Here is a 17124-nt window from a genome sequence, read left to right on the forward strand (position 1 = left end):
AAACTTCAGCCACCATTCAGCTTAAGCCTGAGGGAGACCACCAGTGAGCAGTCGCGGCGAGAAACATCAAATGTCCTCCAAACCAGAACCAACCGCAGCAATTCAAACATAAACATCAGAGAAGCGGTGGAAAACGGCGAAGAGCTGAAGAGTCCTCTCAGTGGCTGCCAGCAATCAGTAACAGTCCCAATAGTAGCTCTGACTGTTAGACTAGTCACAAACATAATAAAATAAAATAAAATCTTAATCTAATAGTACAGTAACATGATTTGTGGGTGGAGAAGCGGGGAACAGACAACGCCAGCGTCCTCTCCCCCACGTTGCCTAGCAACAGTCAAGTGCTACTTAATCATCTTTAATGGACTCTGTCGCTTAGTTACGTGCATCCTGTCACCGTTTAACTGAAAATAAATGAGGCAGGTGTGAAAGCACCCTTAAACATTTTGGTTTTGGTCCTAAGTTTATAAACATTAGTAAAATGCTTTACAAAGACATAAAGAGCTCTGTAGCTCTTACCCAAGGTACACGCCCAAGGTTCGAGATCAAAAGAGGCATCAGACAAGGGTGTGGATGTTCACCTTTATTATTTATTATGGTAACAGAAGTGTAATCTATTTTGCTCAAAATGGGTATCAAATTAGGCTTAGATTTAGAAGGAAATAATTGTATTGTCAGTCAATTTGCCAACGACACCACTCTCTTTTTAAAAGAATGAACAGCAAATACCCCAAGCACTTAAGCTAAGCAACGGTTTTTCTAATGCTTCAGGTCTAAAGCTAAATATGTCTAAATGTGAGTTATTGCCCATTCACAATCATCCTAATGTTACGTTGTACGTTATCCCAGTTAAAAAAACAAGTTAAATATTTAGGTGTGGTTATCTAAGATGGAAGAGTAGTTAGAAAATTTGAATATTGATAAAACTGTCACGGTTGGTAAATCCGCTGTCTCATTCTAGTCTTGTGTATGTTGTGTGGGTGTGTCTCGTTACGTTGTTTGTTCTGAGGGGCGTGGTCACTTGTTAGCCAGATCAGCGGCAGCTGCTCATCATCATTCCAGCCTACTTAATGTCTTCTCTCCCTCTCCATGTTGTCAGATCGGTGTTTGAGTCTCCCATGTCGCGTGCCTGTTCCTCGTTCCTCGATCTCACCACGGACTTACCCTCACCATTGCACGCAGTCATCAGGATCCCATCTCAGTCCCTGCGTCACGCTCTCCTGCTGTCTGTGTTCCCGCTCCACTGCTTCGTCACAGGAGTGTTTGTGCACAGCTCGCATTAACCGACTGGGCCAACACGTTCAATCGACCCACGACCACGGAGGCGCCAGAGGTCGGGGCAGCGTGGAGGAGAACACGGTCGGTCCCATCGATCACGAGCCCATGCAGGTAGGGAGAGCCCGGCTTTCCCAGGAGGAGAGAGAGAGGCGGAGGTCCCAAGGACCGTGTTTGTACTGTGCGGGTCAGGGTCATTTTCTACACTCATGCCCGGTAAAAGATCAAGCGCGATAGTACAGTTGATGTTACTATCGGGTGAGGTCTCCGCCGGGAAGACCTCTCCATCAACTCTCCTTCCGGTAAGACTAAGATGGGGGAACAACAGAACTCACGACGCACGGGCACTGGTGGATTCCAGGGCTGAGGGCAACTTTTTGGAAATTTGACTGGCGCACGAGTTACATCTTCCCATCTCATCTCTTCTTCACCAGATCTCGGTCAGTGCACTCAACGGACAACCACTTCCCAACATCTCCCTTTCCACTGGACCCATAACCCTCATCACCTCTAGCAACCATACTGAGACCATCTCCTTCCTCCTTATGCACTCACCCGTCGCACCCATTGTGTTAGGACACCCCTGGCTGGTTAAACACAATCCTCGGGTGGACTGGGGCTCCGATACTGTGTCCATGTGGAGCGAGTCCTGCCACGGGTCTTGTCTTTGCTTGTTCTTCTGTTTCTGTTTCTGGCGGGGTTTTTTTGTGGGTAAGAAGGATGGTTCTCTGCGACCTTGTATTGATTACTGAGAGCTGAACAACATCACTGTAAAGAATACATATCCTTTACCGCTGATGTTTTCAGCTTTTGAAAGGTTGCAGGGAACATCCATATTCACAAAATTGGATTTATGCAATGCATATCATTTGGGTCGCATCAGGAAGGGGGATGAATGGAAGGGCGTTTAACACCCCCAGGGGGCACTTTGAATACTTGGTTATGCCTTTCAGCCTTTCCAACTCCCCAGCGGTCTTCCAGGCACTTGTCGATGACGTGTTGAGAGACATGGTAGACCAGTTCATATGTTTACCTGGATGACATATTGATTTTTTTCTTTGTCTCTCCAAGAACACGTGCAACACGTCAGACGAGTGCTTCAGAGGTTGTTACAGAATGGGCTTTTTGTCAAGGCGGAGAAATGCGATTTTCATGCAGTCTGTCATTTCATGCACAGTTCGCCAACAGTTGACTCACAATCTATCGCCGTTTCATTCGCAACTTCAGCCAACTAGCCGCACCTCTGACTGCCTTGACCTCCCCCAGAACGTCGTTCAGGTGGTCAGATACAGCTGAGGCTGTATTCTCCAACCTCAAAGGCCACTTTGTTTCGGCTCCCATCTTAGTCGCCCCTGATCCCACACGTCAGTTCGTGGTGGAGGTCGACGTGTCAGAGGTGGGGGTAGGTGCAGTTCTCTCCCAGCGCGCTTCCTCTGACGACAAGAGGCACCCCTGCGCGTTTTTCTCCCATCGTTTATCACCCGCCGAACGTAACTATGACATTGGTAACAGAGAGTTGTTGGCCGTCAAATTAGCGTTGGAGGAGTGGCGTCATTGGTTAGAAGGGTCGGGAGTACCTTTTATCGTCTGGACCGATCATAAGAACCTTGAATATATTAGATCTGCCAAAAGACTCAACTCCAGGCAGGTTCGGTGGGCCCTTTTTTTTCGGACGTTTTGACTTTACTCTCTTGTACCGCCCGGGTTCCAAGAACATCAAACCCGAATCTTTATCTCGTATTTTTGATCCATCCGAGCACCCGGTTACTCCCGAGTGTATTTTACCGGAGAAAGTAGTTATCTCCACACTCGTATAGGAGGTCGAAATTGAGGGTCAAGACAGCCCTAGAAGGGGTAACGCCTCCACACTAGGCACTTAGTAAAGCAACGGTTTTGGTGGCCATTAATGGCTCGCGATGTCCATGATTTTGTTTTGGCTTGCTCGGTTTGTGCGGTTGGTAAGACATCTAACCGACCTCCAGATGGGTTACTCCAACCGCTGTCAGTCCCTTTAAGACCCTGGTCCCATATTGCGCTAGATTTTGTCACCGCCCTCCCACCCTCTAAGGGTATGACGGTTGTTTTGACCGTTGTGGACCGGTTCTCGAAGGCGGCTCATTTCATCCCCTTGCCCAAATTACCTTCAGCCAAGGAGATAGTGGTTACTGTCATTGATCACGTCTTTCGGTTACATGGCCTCCCGATTGACGTGGTTTCTGACAGGGGTCCTCAGTTTATGTCCAAATTTTGGACTGAGTTTTGTAAATTATTAGGAGCTACAGTCAGTCTGTCTTTGGGTTACCATCCCCAGACCAACGGTCGGTCTGAGCGAGCCAACCAAGATCTTGAAAGGGTGTTGCGATGTTTTGTTTCCAAGAACCCTTCTTCCTGGAGTCAACAACTTTCTATTGTTGAGTACACTCATAACTCGTTACCAGTGTCATCTACGGGCCTTTCTCCGTTTGAGTCTAGTTTAGGGTACCAACCAACAATTTTTCCTAGCCTGGAATCCGAGGTCGCAGTCTCCTCCGCTCACGCCTTCGTCCAGAGGTGTCACCGCACATGGACTAGAGCCCGCGAGACTCTACTCCAGGTGGGGGCGCGCACCAAGGCTAAAGCCGACCGCCACCGGTCTAAGCCACCCGTATAAGTCGTGGGTCAAAAAGTGTGGCTTTCTACTAAGAACATTCCACTCTGCTCCGTTTCTATTAAGCTTGCTCCCAAATTTATTGGCCCGTTCACTGTCACCAAGATCATTAGTCCGGTGACAGTCCGCCTGTCTTCATTTCAAAAATACATTTAGTTTATTAAACACAGCCAAGTGCATTTCTAAATTCAGTTCATATTTCAAGAAATTAAAATCTAAGCCAAAATAACAAAGTGGTAAAAAACATGCCACAGATTATTTCTATGATTTTTTAAATATATATAAAATATTTTTATTTTATATAAGCCTATATATAAGTTATAGTTTACTGACCCATGCTTGAGACGGTCACACCACAGGGCAATTCTGAGATTGGGCTCAAAAATGTAAAGAATCAAAAGACAAAGCAGTTTTTATAACGACAGGTCCATGTAAGACAAATAAATGTTTAACCATTTACTGCATTTTAAATGATGACAATACTTGTGATACAGTGAACATGTCACATCACGTCAATAACCCATTGATCTGGAAGCAGAATCAGATTTAACTGTGATTTTCTGCTGTAATAATCAGTTTATCTGGTAAGATCCTCAGAGGAGTTGTGCAGCGATTACATAAGAATGGAAAGACAGTCTCAGTGAAGGACGTCCTGAATGTGAGTAAATGTGTGTTAGTTACAGGATCAGAGAATGACACTGTTCCTCTGTCATAGTCCAGCTGAACTCTCACACGCTGAGGATTCACTTTAACAGGAAAGACAGTGACGGGTTGATCTGGAGATTGTGAGAAGTATTCGCTGTCCATGTACAGCACATACCAGACATTATAGTTAATGAAATCCAGTCCCTTCCTCTGGTTTGATGCTGTGGTTATTCCAAGACCCCAGCCTGTACTGTCACCAACCTCCACATCCCAGCAGTGTGTTCCTGAGTTAAAGCCCTCAGATCCCAGGACACACAGACACCTGTCAAACCTCTCTGGATTATCAGGAAGTGTTTTATTTTCATCACTGAGCGACACACACACACTGGTCAGATCAGATGAAAGTGTGAGATCAGGTTTTGCTGTGTTTGGATCTAGAGTCAACGGAGCTGCAAAGAGAAGAACATCAGATTAAAGGATGAAATATGATCAGAAATGTAAATATAAAACATATAAATACTTTCAATAAATCCTGCTATCATGACAATGGTCTGTCAGTTTCTGTCGGAATGGATTGAGGCTTCAGGTTTAATATCATATTCAATAAACACTATTGTATACTAATACATAAGCAGAGACCACGAGGAACAGACTTCTGTAGTCATTATGAGTTCACTGTATGATCTGATGATCTTCTGAAATACAGTTCAGATTCACTCAGAAACTCGAGTGATTATTAAATATATTTCTATCAGATGTTAATGTTGTGTGTGTTTCTATCTGAAGGATGCTTTGCGCTGGTGTCAGATCTGCTGAGACTCACTGTGTTGGACAGTTTCCAGCATCTTCTTCCAGACTCTGGACCGCAGGTTACCCAGATAACGGGACACATCAATCAAAGCTCCAGAACTCATCCGTGGATCCGGCTGTGGGATCTGGACTCTGGAGGAACATTCAGGAGTCAGAACTGCAGTGAATTTGAGTTCAGATCCACTGAGAGAAGAGATACGAGCAGCTCACTCACCTTTCCATTGAGGCGTTAAAGTTCTGGAAAATATAGAGTTTGAAAACATGTTAATATCTTATCAAACACTCTCATTGTCACTGAGGCTCAAGTTGTTTTATGCTCAAAGAATGAAGCCAGATTGATTGGTCACCTTTAGAAACGAGACGTCATTGGCTTTCATCATCTCCTCCATGTCTCTGATTGTGTGTGAAAGAGCTGAGATGTGTGTGTTCATCTCCTCCAGCTTCTCCTTCATCCTCTGCTTCTTCTGCTCCTCTTCCTCCCTCAGTGCAGTGATTGTAGCTTCTTCTTCATCTCTGAGAAACTGATGAAGCTTCTCAAACTCTTCTTTAATCTGACGCTCTGTGTGCTCAGCTTGAGACTGAAATCACATCACATTCACTTCAGTCAGCTCTGTGTGAACACACACTCCTCTAATGCCAATTATAAACTGTGTGTGAATGTTGAGTGTTTAACTCTTTACACATCCTCACCTCGATGTGTTGGATTGTTTCATCACACTCTCCTTTTATTTCTTCTCCATGTTTGAGCTTGTTTTGTAAGGACGTCAGCGCTGTATTAAATTCCTCCTACAGGTTAAGATGAAAATCTCTGAAACTGATGAAGCTTTAAAAGGTTTAAACATTGTGTGTCTGGATGTTTTTATATATATTAACCTCAGAAACATTTGTGCCTAAAAATGGCAGGAAATATATTTTTTTATTGAAAATGAACGTCAAGAAATCATGTTTTCACCAAACAAATGTGTTTTTTGCAATTGGCAATTATACTATATTGGCAAAAGTTTTAGGATGCCTGCCTTTACATGCACATGAACTTTAATGCCATCCCATTCTTAATCCGTAGGGTTTAATATGGAGTCGGCCCACCCTTTGCAGCTCTAACAGCTTCAGCTCTTCTGGGAAGGCTTTCCTCAAGGTTTAGGAGTGTGTTTATGGGGATTTTTGCCCATTCTTCTAGAAGCTCATTTGTGAGGTCAGGCACTGATGTTGGACGAGAAGGCCTGGCTCTCAGTCTCCGCTCTAATTCATCCCAAAGCTGTACTATCGGGTTGAGCTCAGGACTCTGTGCAGGCCAGTCAAGTTCCTCCACACCAAACTCCTCATCCATGTCTTTATGGACCGACGCTTTGAGCACTGGAGCGCAGTCATGCTGGGACAGGAAGGGGCCGTCCCCAAACTCTTCCCACAAAGTTTGGAGCATGAAATTGTCCAAAATGTCTTGGTATACTGAAGCATTAAGAGTTCCTTTCACTGGAGCTAAGGGGGCCAAGCCCAACCCCTGAAAAACAACCCAACACTACAATCCCCCTCCACCAAATTTTACACTTATCACAATGCAATCAGGCAAGTCCCGTTCTCCTAGCAACTGCCAAATCCAGACTTGTCCATGGGATTGTCAGAAAGAGAAGCGTGATTGGACGCTCAGAGAACACGTCTCACTGCTCTAGAGTCCAGTGGCGGCTGCTTTACTCCACTGCATCCCACGCTTTGCATTGCTCTTGGTGATGTAAGGCTTAGATGAGCTGCTCGGCCATGGAAACCCATTTCATGAAGCTCTCTACGCTGTTCTTGAGCTCATCTGAAGGCCACAGAAGTTTGGAGGTCTGGAGCTATTGACTCTGCAAAAAGTTGGCAACTTCTGTGCACTGTGACCCTCAGCATGCGCTGACCCCACGCTGTGAATTTACGTGGCTGAGTTGCTGTTGTTCCCAATTGCTTCCATATTGTTATAATCCCACTAACAGTTGAGCGTGGAATATTTAGTAGTGGGGAAATGTCAGGAATGGACTTATTGCACAGGTGGCAACCTATCACGGCCCCACGCTTGAGTTCACTGAGCTCCTGAGAGCGACCCATTCTTTCACTAATGTGTGTAGAAGCGTCTGCAGGCCTAGAGCTTGATTTATACACCTGTGGCCATGTCTACTAGTCTATTGCATACACAAATAGTATGTGTGTCTGTTTAGCACTGTATTTAGCATGAAATGAGAGACATTTGCCTTACCTTGTAAGTTGAAACCACTTCACTGATGGGTCTGAATTTATGATTGTCATGTTGTTTTGAGACTATGCACACGACACACACAAGCTGTTTGTCCTCCAGACAGAAGAGTTTAAGTTTCTCACTGTGTAAACTGCAGATCTCCTCAGACTCTGATGAGCGCCTCTCATTTCTCTCCTTTATCAACGATTCACACAAGTTTTTTAATGTGAGATTAACTGGAGGATCACCTCTTGAGGATCTTCTCCTGCAGACGGGACACTCCTGAGTTTTTCTAGTTTTCCAGAACTGTTGTAGACACACTTTACAAATACTGTGACTACAGGACAGAAAAACAGGAACCTTGAAGATTTCACAGCAAATAGGACAAGAAAGCTCTTCAGCAGATTTTGAATCCATTTCCTCGTCTTGTAAATTATCCGATAATCTACAATTTACTTTCACTTTCTAATCTTTGCTTTAAAAAGTTAATAATTACAATAAAAATCTAATTCAGAAACACACAATAATCCTAATATAAAGTGTCCTTCTCTGTTCTTCACAGCTCTGACTCGTTTCAGCTTTCAGTAAAAACGAAAGTAAGAAATAATAAGACTGGTCTCTTCCTGATAACGGTTTGTAAGAGGGTGGAGTTTCTGGTGTTACATAAACCACTAAATCTAGTCACAAGTTAGACATTTTTTTTCTGTTTATACTTAATAATGTTAAATCAGTTACATAAATGTGTACAGTGACATAATTTGATACCAAAAACCCAAAACTGATTGTCCTTTGATGAACTGCTAGTGTCTCTAATATAAGACTGTCTCATCCTCCAGCTGTAGAGCTCATGATCTCCACTAGGGGCTCTCCTCCAGACTCTTGTGCTGTCTTATCATGGACTACATTACCCATAACCCACTGCCTGGACTCATTATGCTCGATTATTCAGTTGTGTCTCATTAAAATAAATGGAGATTGGTTGACCGGGCCATAGGAGTTAGGAACAGTGCTGCGTTCCGGTTCGTTTTTATTATCCCCTTCACTTGCTAACTTCCCTCCATCTCGTTCACTCAGATGTGCGTCATTGCTTGCGTTGTACGAGCCCCACTACTGGTGGAAACTTTGCAATGGACTGAACTGGAACATCCTAAACCCTTCATCACTTGGAATCCACTGTGGAGTTGATTTTTTATTTTATTTTTCCTTTACGAAATTGTTTAATGCGGCATTCTATATGTATATGGATGTGTTTAGGTTGTTTTAAATGTTTTAAAAACTATCATAGAGTTGTTTGTGGTAGGGTTAATTAATCGTGATATGTGGTGATGTCACAATCGCGTTGCATTGTGGTATATGAACCTGCCTGAAGTGTACTTATGAAGAAGACTCGCTCCCTCGGTCAAAATCGAAGGAGCGAGGGTCTGTCCATATAAACTTCCTTTGTCCACTTCATGAAGTGAGACTCACTTCAAAATGGCGGCGGGGATTCCTCCAAGGGGGAAGTGCTGAGGGAAGTTTGCAAGTGCGTGTCTTAAAGTGGAGTGGAGCGTAGCACAGGTCGATTCTGTGGTTGGCAAACAAATGGATTGTGAGTGGAGCAAATGATGGAAGGAAGTGACGTAGATAGTAGAAGGGATTTGGATATGGAAGGAGAAATGTTTGATCGAGGTAAGAAGGGATCTAGAAAAGGTAATTGGACAGTAGTAGAAAATAGGAAACAAAAGAAAAAATGGAGTCCTATGCCAGGTACGGATAGTGAAAGAGAAAACGGGGCAACTAGAAAAAAGGAAGCATATAAAGTACTGATGAAATTTACTTCAGAATCAGTGAGTGCAATAAACACATTAAAATTAACTAAAGCACTGAAGGAAAAGTTGGGAAAAATAGACAATGCAAAGATGTTGAGAGATAACCGAATGTTACTACAACAAAAAACAGCAATAGGATTAAAATCAATGATGGGTCAAAAAACAGGGAACTACACTAACCTTTTCCACTGGTGGCACTTGCGCTACTAACTTTTTCAGTTACTGGCACAAAACATGATTTGGTCGCACAAATTATTTATAGTAAGCCACTCTGGATAATAATGAGCAATAATGAAACTGTATTGCATACCGATGTGCTTTTTTTTTACTTGCCATCTTTTAAACCACATGCCTTCTTGTTTTCTTTCTGGTTGGGATAGATTGCCATAAAAAATACAGTACACAATAAAGTGCAAAATGAATTTCTTTTGCATTTCAACATGCTGTGGTGGGCACAGATGGGCAGACTCCTGAACTCTTAAGGAAAAATAAAATAAATATAATCCATAAAATAATAAGAAAAATACTATCATTGTGAAGCTTCAGTGCGTTTACATGGAGCACTATAATCGGTTTAAAAGTCCAATCCAAATGAAAATGCTCCATATACACACCTCAATCTGAATAAAAATGCCCAAACCGAATGAAATTGTAATCAGTTTGAGAGGGGTGGGATAAACCTTTTCATGAAAAATGTAACCATGTTAAATGACCTGACCGGATTACTTTTCAGTGTGCGTCCTTATATGACGTGATACACAGCGCGCGCCTTCACTACTGACTGCGTGCCGCGCTCAAACGCAGGCTATAATGTTGAGAGGAAAGTTTTTTTTTCTGAGGGGTAAACTTTTTATTTCTTAAGAACGTATGAAGATAATGTTGGCATAATGACACAGACATAGCCTGGCTACATCCTCTCATCTTGACAGCGTTTGTCCCAGGCACTTTTTACTTCAACTGCTCCTGACAGAAGAATTTATTTTTTCTGAGATGATTATTACACTTTACAACAAATAAATATATTTTATAAAACCGTGTAAGTCCTGGTGGCTGTTGAGAGTTGCTATGGCATCCGTGAACACATTCAGCTGCTGGAGAGAAGCGTCGACATTTTTCTGAAGCGGCAGACAAACTGCTCTGTGATGATTGCGATTGAAAGTCAGCTCGGTTTAGATAACGTCTCATGTAAACAGTCCACTGAATCTTTCAATCGTAATTATTTTAATTGGAATGACAAAAAAGTGTGCATGTAAACGTGGCGGCTAACGTTAATGATTCGTGTTTGAATTGTTTTGACGCAGTTACAAATTTGGACAGTCCTGCAAGCAATTGATGGCACACAGAATTTACAGTAACTTACATACAGTGCATTGCTCCGTCTTGGTACCTTAACCACTGGTAACTTATTCTTCGAGCCACTGGTGTCGAAATTCATATGTCCGTTTCGTTTTTCCCGCGTGTGCTTTCCCTGACGAATCCTTCTCAGCCACATCATTCCCACTCACAGGCTCCGTTTGACATGTCGCATCGACATCAAGTGATGGTTACTTCCCTTCTTACAATATGAGTCAATTGTCCGCTTAATTTCAACACGTACAGATTGTAGGCTATGTTGAGATATATATGCGATTGCTGTGTGTGTCTTAACGAGAGGTATATTATTTTTAATCAACGTACGCCTGTCACGGTTCATGGATTCCCTGTCTCACTCTTGGGTGCGTGTTGAATGTAGATGAGGGCGGAGCCTGGGATTGGCTCATCACGCACCTGTGGCTGATCACCTGCACCAGCTGCAACTCATCACCTTCACCCTATTTAGTCTCTCTGTTCTCTCTTGTCTTTGTCAGAGCGTTGTTGGATGTTCCCCTTGTGTCTCCGTGTTGGTTGTCGTTTCCCCCTTCCGTGAAACGCTGGATCCCTTCCCGGATTACCTCAACCGCGCTCCCGAGTCACTGCTGCTCACAGCCTGCCTGTGTCGCCAACAGAGTCTCTCTCACTGCTCCGTCTTATCCGGACTTCTTCTGTGTTCTGAGTTTTGGCTTCTGTGACACTTCTGTCATTAAACAGAGTTACTTGCAATTGAATCCTGCCTCTGTGAATCCGTTACAGAACGCTCTGACCAACCATGGATTCAGCGAGTATCGCCCTACTGACCAGCAGCAACGAGAGACTGGACCAGCAGGAGGCGAACTTAACTGCCACAGGACAGGCAGTACACACCTTGGTGGCACGGGTGGCCGAGCTGACCCAACAGATGCAACAACTCGTCGGTCCCACTGTGCCCGACCCACCGCCGATTCCCCACACACCATCTACATCGCGGCAACCGGAACCACGTCTGCCTACCCCCGAGAGTTATGCCGGTGAGAGCAATTATTGCAGAGCCTTCCTTACCAAGTGTTCCTTGTTTTTCGCTCTTCAACCGCAGACTTTCAACACGGAAAGATCCAAGGTGGCATTCGTCCTCACCCTGCTCTCCGGACGAGCCGCACTTTGGGGAACGGCGGTGTGGGAGAACCAACATCCTTGCTGCTCCTCGTTCCAGACACTGGCGGCAGAGATGAGAAGGGTGTTTGACCGAGCGGTGACCGGAAGAGAAGCGGCACGTCAACTCGCAGAGCTCCGCCAAGGTAACCGCTCGGTCTCGGATTATTCCATCGAGTTCCGCACCCTGGCCGCCGAGTGCAAGTGGAACGAGGAGGCACAGTGGGACATGTTCCTGCATGGGCTGGCTGACCGCATCCAGAAGGAGATATTCGCCATCGACCTTCCGGAGAAGATTGACGGTCTCATTGACCTTGCTTTGAGGGTGGACGCTCGTCTGAGTCGGCTGAGGTCCAGGATGGAGCCTCAGCATGGGAGTGTCGAATGCCCTCAGGCCAGCGCTACGGATGCGGTCAGCTACACCTTCGACCCGGAGCCCATGCAGGTAGGTCGAGCTCTGCTCTCCCGGGAGGAGAAGGCGAGACGGAGATCCCGTGGTCTTTGCCTGTACTGCGGCGGGAACGGACACCTGCTAGACTCCTGCCCGGTAAAAGACCACGCCCGGCGGTAAAAGGAAGGCTACTGTCGGGCGGGATCTCCGTGGAAAAGACCTCATCCTCCACTCTCCTCCCGGTGAGATTGCTGTGGGCAGCTCAGGATTATTCCAGCCTCGCCCTCCTCGACTCGGGAGCGGAAGGTAACTTCATTGACTCTGCCCTTGCTCACAAACTTAACATACCCACCATTGCACTCAAGAACACCATTTCTGTCAACGCACTCAACGGACAAGTTCTCCCTGACATTTCATTCACCACTGAACCACTTACACTGATCACTTCCGGCAACCACACCGAACGCATTTCATTTTTCATCCTGGACTCCCCTTTGGCTCCCGTTGTCCTCGGTCACCCTTGGCTGGAGTTACACAATCCAAGGGTTGACTGGGGACAAAACTCTGTGTCTGCGTGGAGTGATAAATGTTATGAGTCTTGTTTGGTGTCTGCTTGTTCGTCTGTTTCTCGTTCTGTTTTTCAGAGTGAGACGGTGAATCTGTCTAACGTGCCTCCGGAGTACCTCGACCTGAAGGAAGTGTTCAGTAAGTCCCGAGCTGCTTCTCTCCCTCCGCATCGTCCCTATGACTGTGCTATAGAGTTACTCCCAGGTAAGTCTCCGCCTAAGGGCAAACTATACTCTCTTTCTATTCCAGAGAGGGAGGCCATGGAGAAATATATTTCTGATTCTCTAGCCTCCAAATTCATCCGCCCTTCCTCTTCTCCAGCGGGGGCGGGGTTCTTCTTCGTGGGGAAGAAGGATGGTTCTCTGCGACCTTGCATTGATTACCGAGGGCTGAATAACATCACGGTAAAGAATACCTATCCTTTGCCGTTGATGTCTTCAGCTTTCGAGAGGTTACAGGGAGCATCCGTCTTCACGAAGTTGGACTTACGTAACGCTTATCATTTGGTTCGCATCAGGGAGGGGGATGAATGGAAAACCGCATTTAACACCCCCAGGGGGCATTTTGAATACTTGGTCATGCCTTTCGGCCTTTCCAACTCCCCAGCGGTTTTCCAGGCACTCGTCAATGATGTGTTGAGAGACATGGTCGACCAATTCATATATGTCTACCTGGATGACATTTTGATTTTTTCTTCGTCTCTCCAGGAACATGTTCGACACGTCAGACGAGTGCTTCAGAGGTTGCTAGAGAATGGGCTTTTTGTCAAGGCGGAGAAATGCGCTTTTCATGCACAGTCTGTTCCTTTTTTAGGGTACATCGTGTCATCGGAGGGAATGCGCATGGATCCCGACAAGGTTAAGGCTGTGATGGATTGGCCAAGTCCAGATTCCCGTAAGGCCCTACAGAGGTTTCTGGGGTTCGCCAATTTCTATCGGCGTTTTATTCGCAATTTCAGCCAACTAGCCGCACCTCTGACTGCCTTGACCTCTCCCCGAATGACGTTCAGGTGGTCCGATACAGCCGAGGCTGTATTCGCCAAACTGAAAAGCCGCTTTGTTTCGGCTCCCATCTTAGTCGCCCCTGATCCCACACGTCAGTTCGTGGTAGAGGTCGACGCGTCAGAGGTGGGGGTAGGAGCGGTTCTTTCACAGCGCTCTCCCTCAGATGACAAGATGCACCCGTGCGCGTTTTTCTCCCATCGTCTTTCTCCTGCCGAACGCAATTATGACATTGGTAACAGAGAGTTGTTGGCCGTCAAGTTAGCGTTGGAGGAGTGGCGTCATTGGCTTGAAGGGTCGGGGGTACCTTTTATTGTATGGACGGATCATAAGAACCTTGAATATATTAGATCTGCTAAAAGACTCAACTCCAGGCAGGCTCGGTGGGCACTTTTTTTCGGACGTTTTGACTTTGTTCTCTCGTACCGCCCCGGGTCTAAAAACATCAAACCCGACTCTTTATCTCGTATTTTTGATGCTTCCGAACGCCCGGTTACTCCCGAGTGTATTTTGCCAGAGAAGATAGTTATCTCTACACTCACATGGGAGATCGAATCGAAGGTCAAAGTGGCCTTAGAAGGGGTAACGCCCCCGCCCGGCGGCCCACCGAGTTGTTTGTTCGTTCCGGAGGGGTTAAGATCCGAGGTCCTCAAATGGGGTCACTGCTCCAACATTGCCTGTCATCCAGGGGTAAACCGCACTTGCAGTTTAATAAAGCAACGATTTTGGTGGCCACTTATGGCTCGCGACATTCGCAGTTTCATTTTGGCTTGCTCGGTCTGTGCGGTTGGTAAGACATCTAACCAACCTCCCCAGGGGTTACTTCAGCCGCTGTCTGTTCCTTCGAGACCCTGGTCCCACATCGCTCTAGATTTTGTTACCGCCCTCCCGCCCTCCCAGGGCAAGACGGTCGTTTTGACCGTCGTGGACCGATTCTCGAAGGCAGCACATTTCATTCCCTTGCCCAAATTACCCTCAGCCAAGGAGACAGCGGTATCTGTAGTAGATCACGTCTTTCGGTTACATGGCCTCCCGATGGACGTGGTCTCCGACAGAGGTTCCCAATTTGTGTCCAAATTTTGGCAGGAGTTTTGTAAATTACTAGGAGCCACGGTTAGTCTGTCTTCGGGTTATCACCCCCAAAGCAACGGTCAGACCGAGAGAGCCAATCAGGATCTGGAGAGAGTGTTGCGATGTTTGGTATCCAAGAATCCTTCATCCTGGAGCCAGCAACTCTCTATGGTTGAGTACGCTCATAACTCGTTACCAGTGTCATCTACGGGCCTTTCGCCATTTGAGTGTAGTGTAGGTTACCAGCCACCTATTTTTCCTAGTCTGGATTCCGAGGTCGCGGTCCCCTCTGTTCACGCCTTTATCCAGAGGTGTCATCGCACATGGACCAGAGCCCGTGAGACTCTGCTCCAGGTGGGAGCGCGCACCAAGGCTAAAGCCGATCGCCACCGGTCTAAGCCTCCCGTTTACGTCGTCGGTCAAAAAGTGTGGCTTTCTACCAAGAACATTCCTCTCCGCTCCGTATCTAATAAACTTGCTCCCAAATTTATCGGCCCGTTCACTGTCACCAAGATCATTAGTCCGGTGACAGTCCGCCTCAAACTCCCTCCGGCGTACAGGAGGATTCATCCCGCCTTCCATGTATCCAAAATCAAACCTGTTTTTCACTCCCACCTTAATCCGCCAGTCCCGGTTCCCCCACCGCCGCGACTCGTAGATGGGGAACCAACTTATTCGGTTAATCGCATTCTGGATTCTAGACGGAGGGGACGCGGTTTCCAGTACTTGGTGGACTGGGAAGGTTACGGTCCGGAGGAGAGAAGTTGGGTTCCTGCTAGGGACATTCTGGATCACTCCCTTATTGATGATTACAATCAACAGGTAAGGTCGGCTGGGAGCGTCAGGGGACGCTCCTAGGGGGAGGGGTACTGTCACGGTTCATGGATTCCCTGTCTCACTCTTGGGTGCGTGTTGAATGTAGATGAGGGCGGAGCCTGGGATTGGCTCATCACGCACCTGTGGCTGATCACCTGCACCAGCTGCAACTCATCACCTTCACCCTATTTAGTCTCTCTGTTCTCTCTTGTCTTTGTCAGAGCGTTGTTGGATGTTCCCCTTGTGTCTCCGTGTTGGTTGTCGTTTCCCCCTTCCGTGAAACGCTGGATCCCTTCCCGGATTACCTCAACCGCGCTCCCGAGTCACTGCTGCTCACAGCCTGCCTGTGTCGCCAACAGAGTCTCTCTCACTGCTCCGTCTTATCCGGACTTCTTCTGTGTTCTGAGTTTTGGCTTCTGTGACACTTCTGTCATTAAACAGAGTTACTTGCAATTGAATCCTGCCTCTGTGAATCCGTTACAACGCCTCGCCTACATTTTGGGAGGGGGCGGGGGTCGCGGGGTTGAACTTGATGTGTTGAATGCTCAGAGCACGTTATAAAACGTTTTCTTAAAATACACATTTCTGTATTAATAAATGCTCATAGTAAATCATAGTATATTGCCTAAAACATAAGGTAGGTACAAAAATAATCAGTGATACATTTGCGACCCCATAGAAATTCGGGTCGCAATGGCATTTTAAAAGGTCGCATATGCGACCATTTTGGTGGCAGTGTAGTTCCCTGAAAAAATCTGCTCTATAGTGGAAGAAAAGAAGTGGATAAGAGGAGTGATTTCAGGAGTACCGACTGATGTTTCTGATGAGACAATAAAAGCCAAACTTACAGAGGCATCAGTAAATAATGATAAAAGACTGAAATGTGACAGAAATAAGGAAAGGATGGATAGTTTGTCACTTATGTTGCAATTTGATGAGGAGAAGTTACCAGCTAGAGTATTTCTTGGATGTGTGAGTTATATGGTACGGCCATATATTCCTCCACCGCTCACCCAACGTTCTCAGAACTTCGGCTAACATTCCCTACAAGTTTGGTTAATGTTCTGAAGAAAACATTTGAATGAATTTGAATTTTCCTATCCCGTTAAATGCAAACCAAGATATAATATTTTAACTGCAACATTCAAAGGATGTTTTAGTAATGTTTCTGAGGTAACAAGTTGTACAATGATCTTAAAAAAACATTGTCCCAAAGTTTCATAATAACAAAGGAAGAACATTCCCTCTGCCACATTAGGAAACTGTTTTGAGGATATCATTGAGAGATTAGATGTTGAATGTTCTTATAATGTGACGAGTTAACAAAATTAGAGCATTTTTGTGCAACCTTTTGAGTATATTTTGGGAATGTTCTTAAATTGAACGTGTTTATAATGATCTTAATAAAA

At 45.7% G+C, this 17124-nt stretch overlaps 1 protein-coding gene across 1 annotated transcript; it reads right to left on the reverse strand.

The window, feature by feature from the left end:
* Positions 1–4465: 4465 nt before the first annotated feature.
* LOC137092533 (nuclear factor 7, brain-like) lies at positions 4466–7994 on the reverse strand. The gene is made up of 6 exons (XM_067456809.1): positions 7599–7994; positions 6065–6160; positions 5722–5952; positions 5589–5611; positions 5388–5506; positions 4466–5013 (listed from the first exon to the last, which is right to left on the reverse strand). Exons 1-6 carry the CDS (start codon positions 7992–7994, stop codon positions 4466–4468), a joined length of 1413 nt encoding a protein of 470 aa, XP_067312910.1.
* Between the last annotated feature and the right edge of the window lie 9130 nt (positions 7995–17124).

This window comes from Pseudorasbora parva, chromosome 11 (assembly GCF_024679245.1).
Source record: "Pseudorasbora parva isolate DD20220531a chromosome 11, ASM2467924v1, whole genome shotgun sequence".
Lineage (NCBI taxonomy): Eukaryota > Metazoa > Chordata > Actinopteri > Cypriniformes > Gobionidae > Pseudorasbora > Pseudorasbora parva.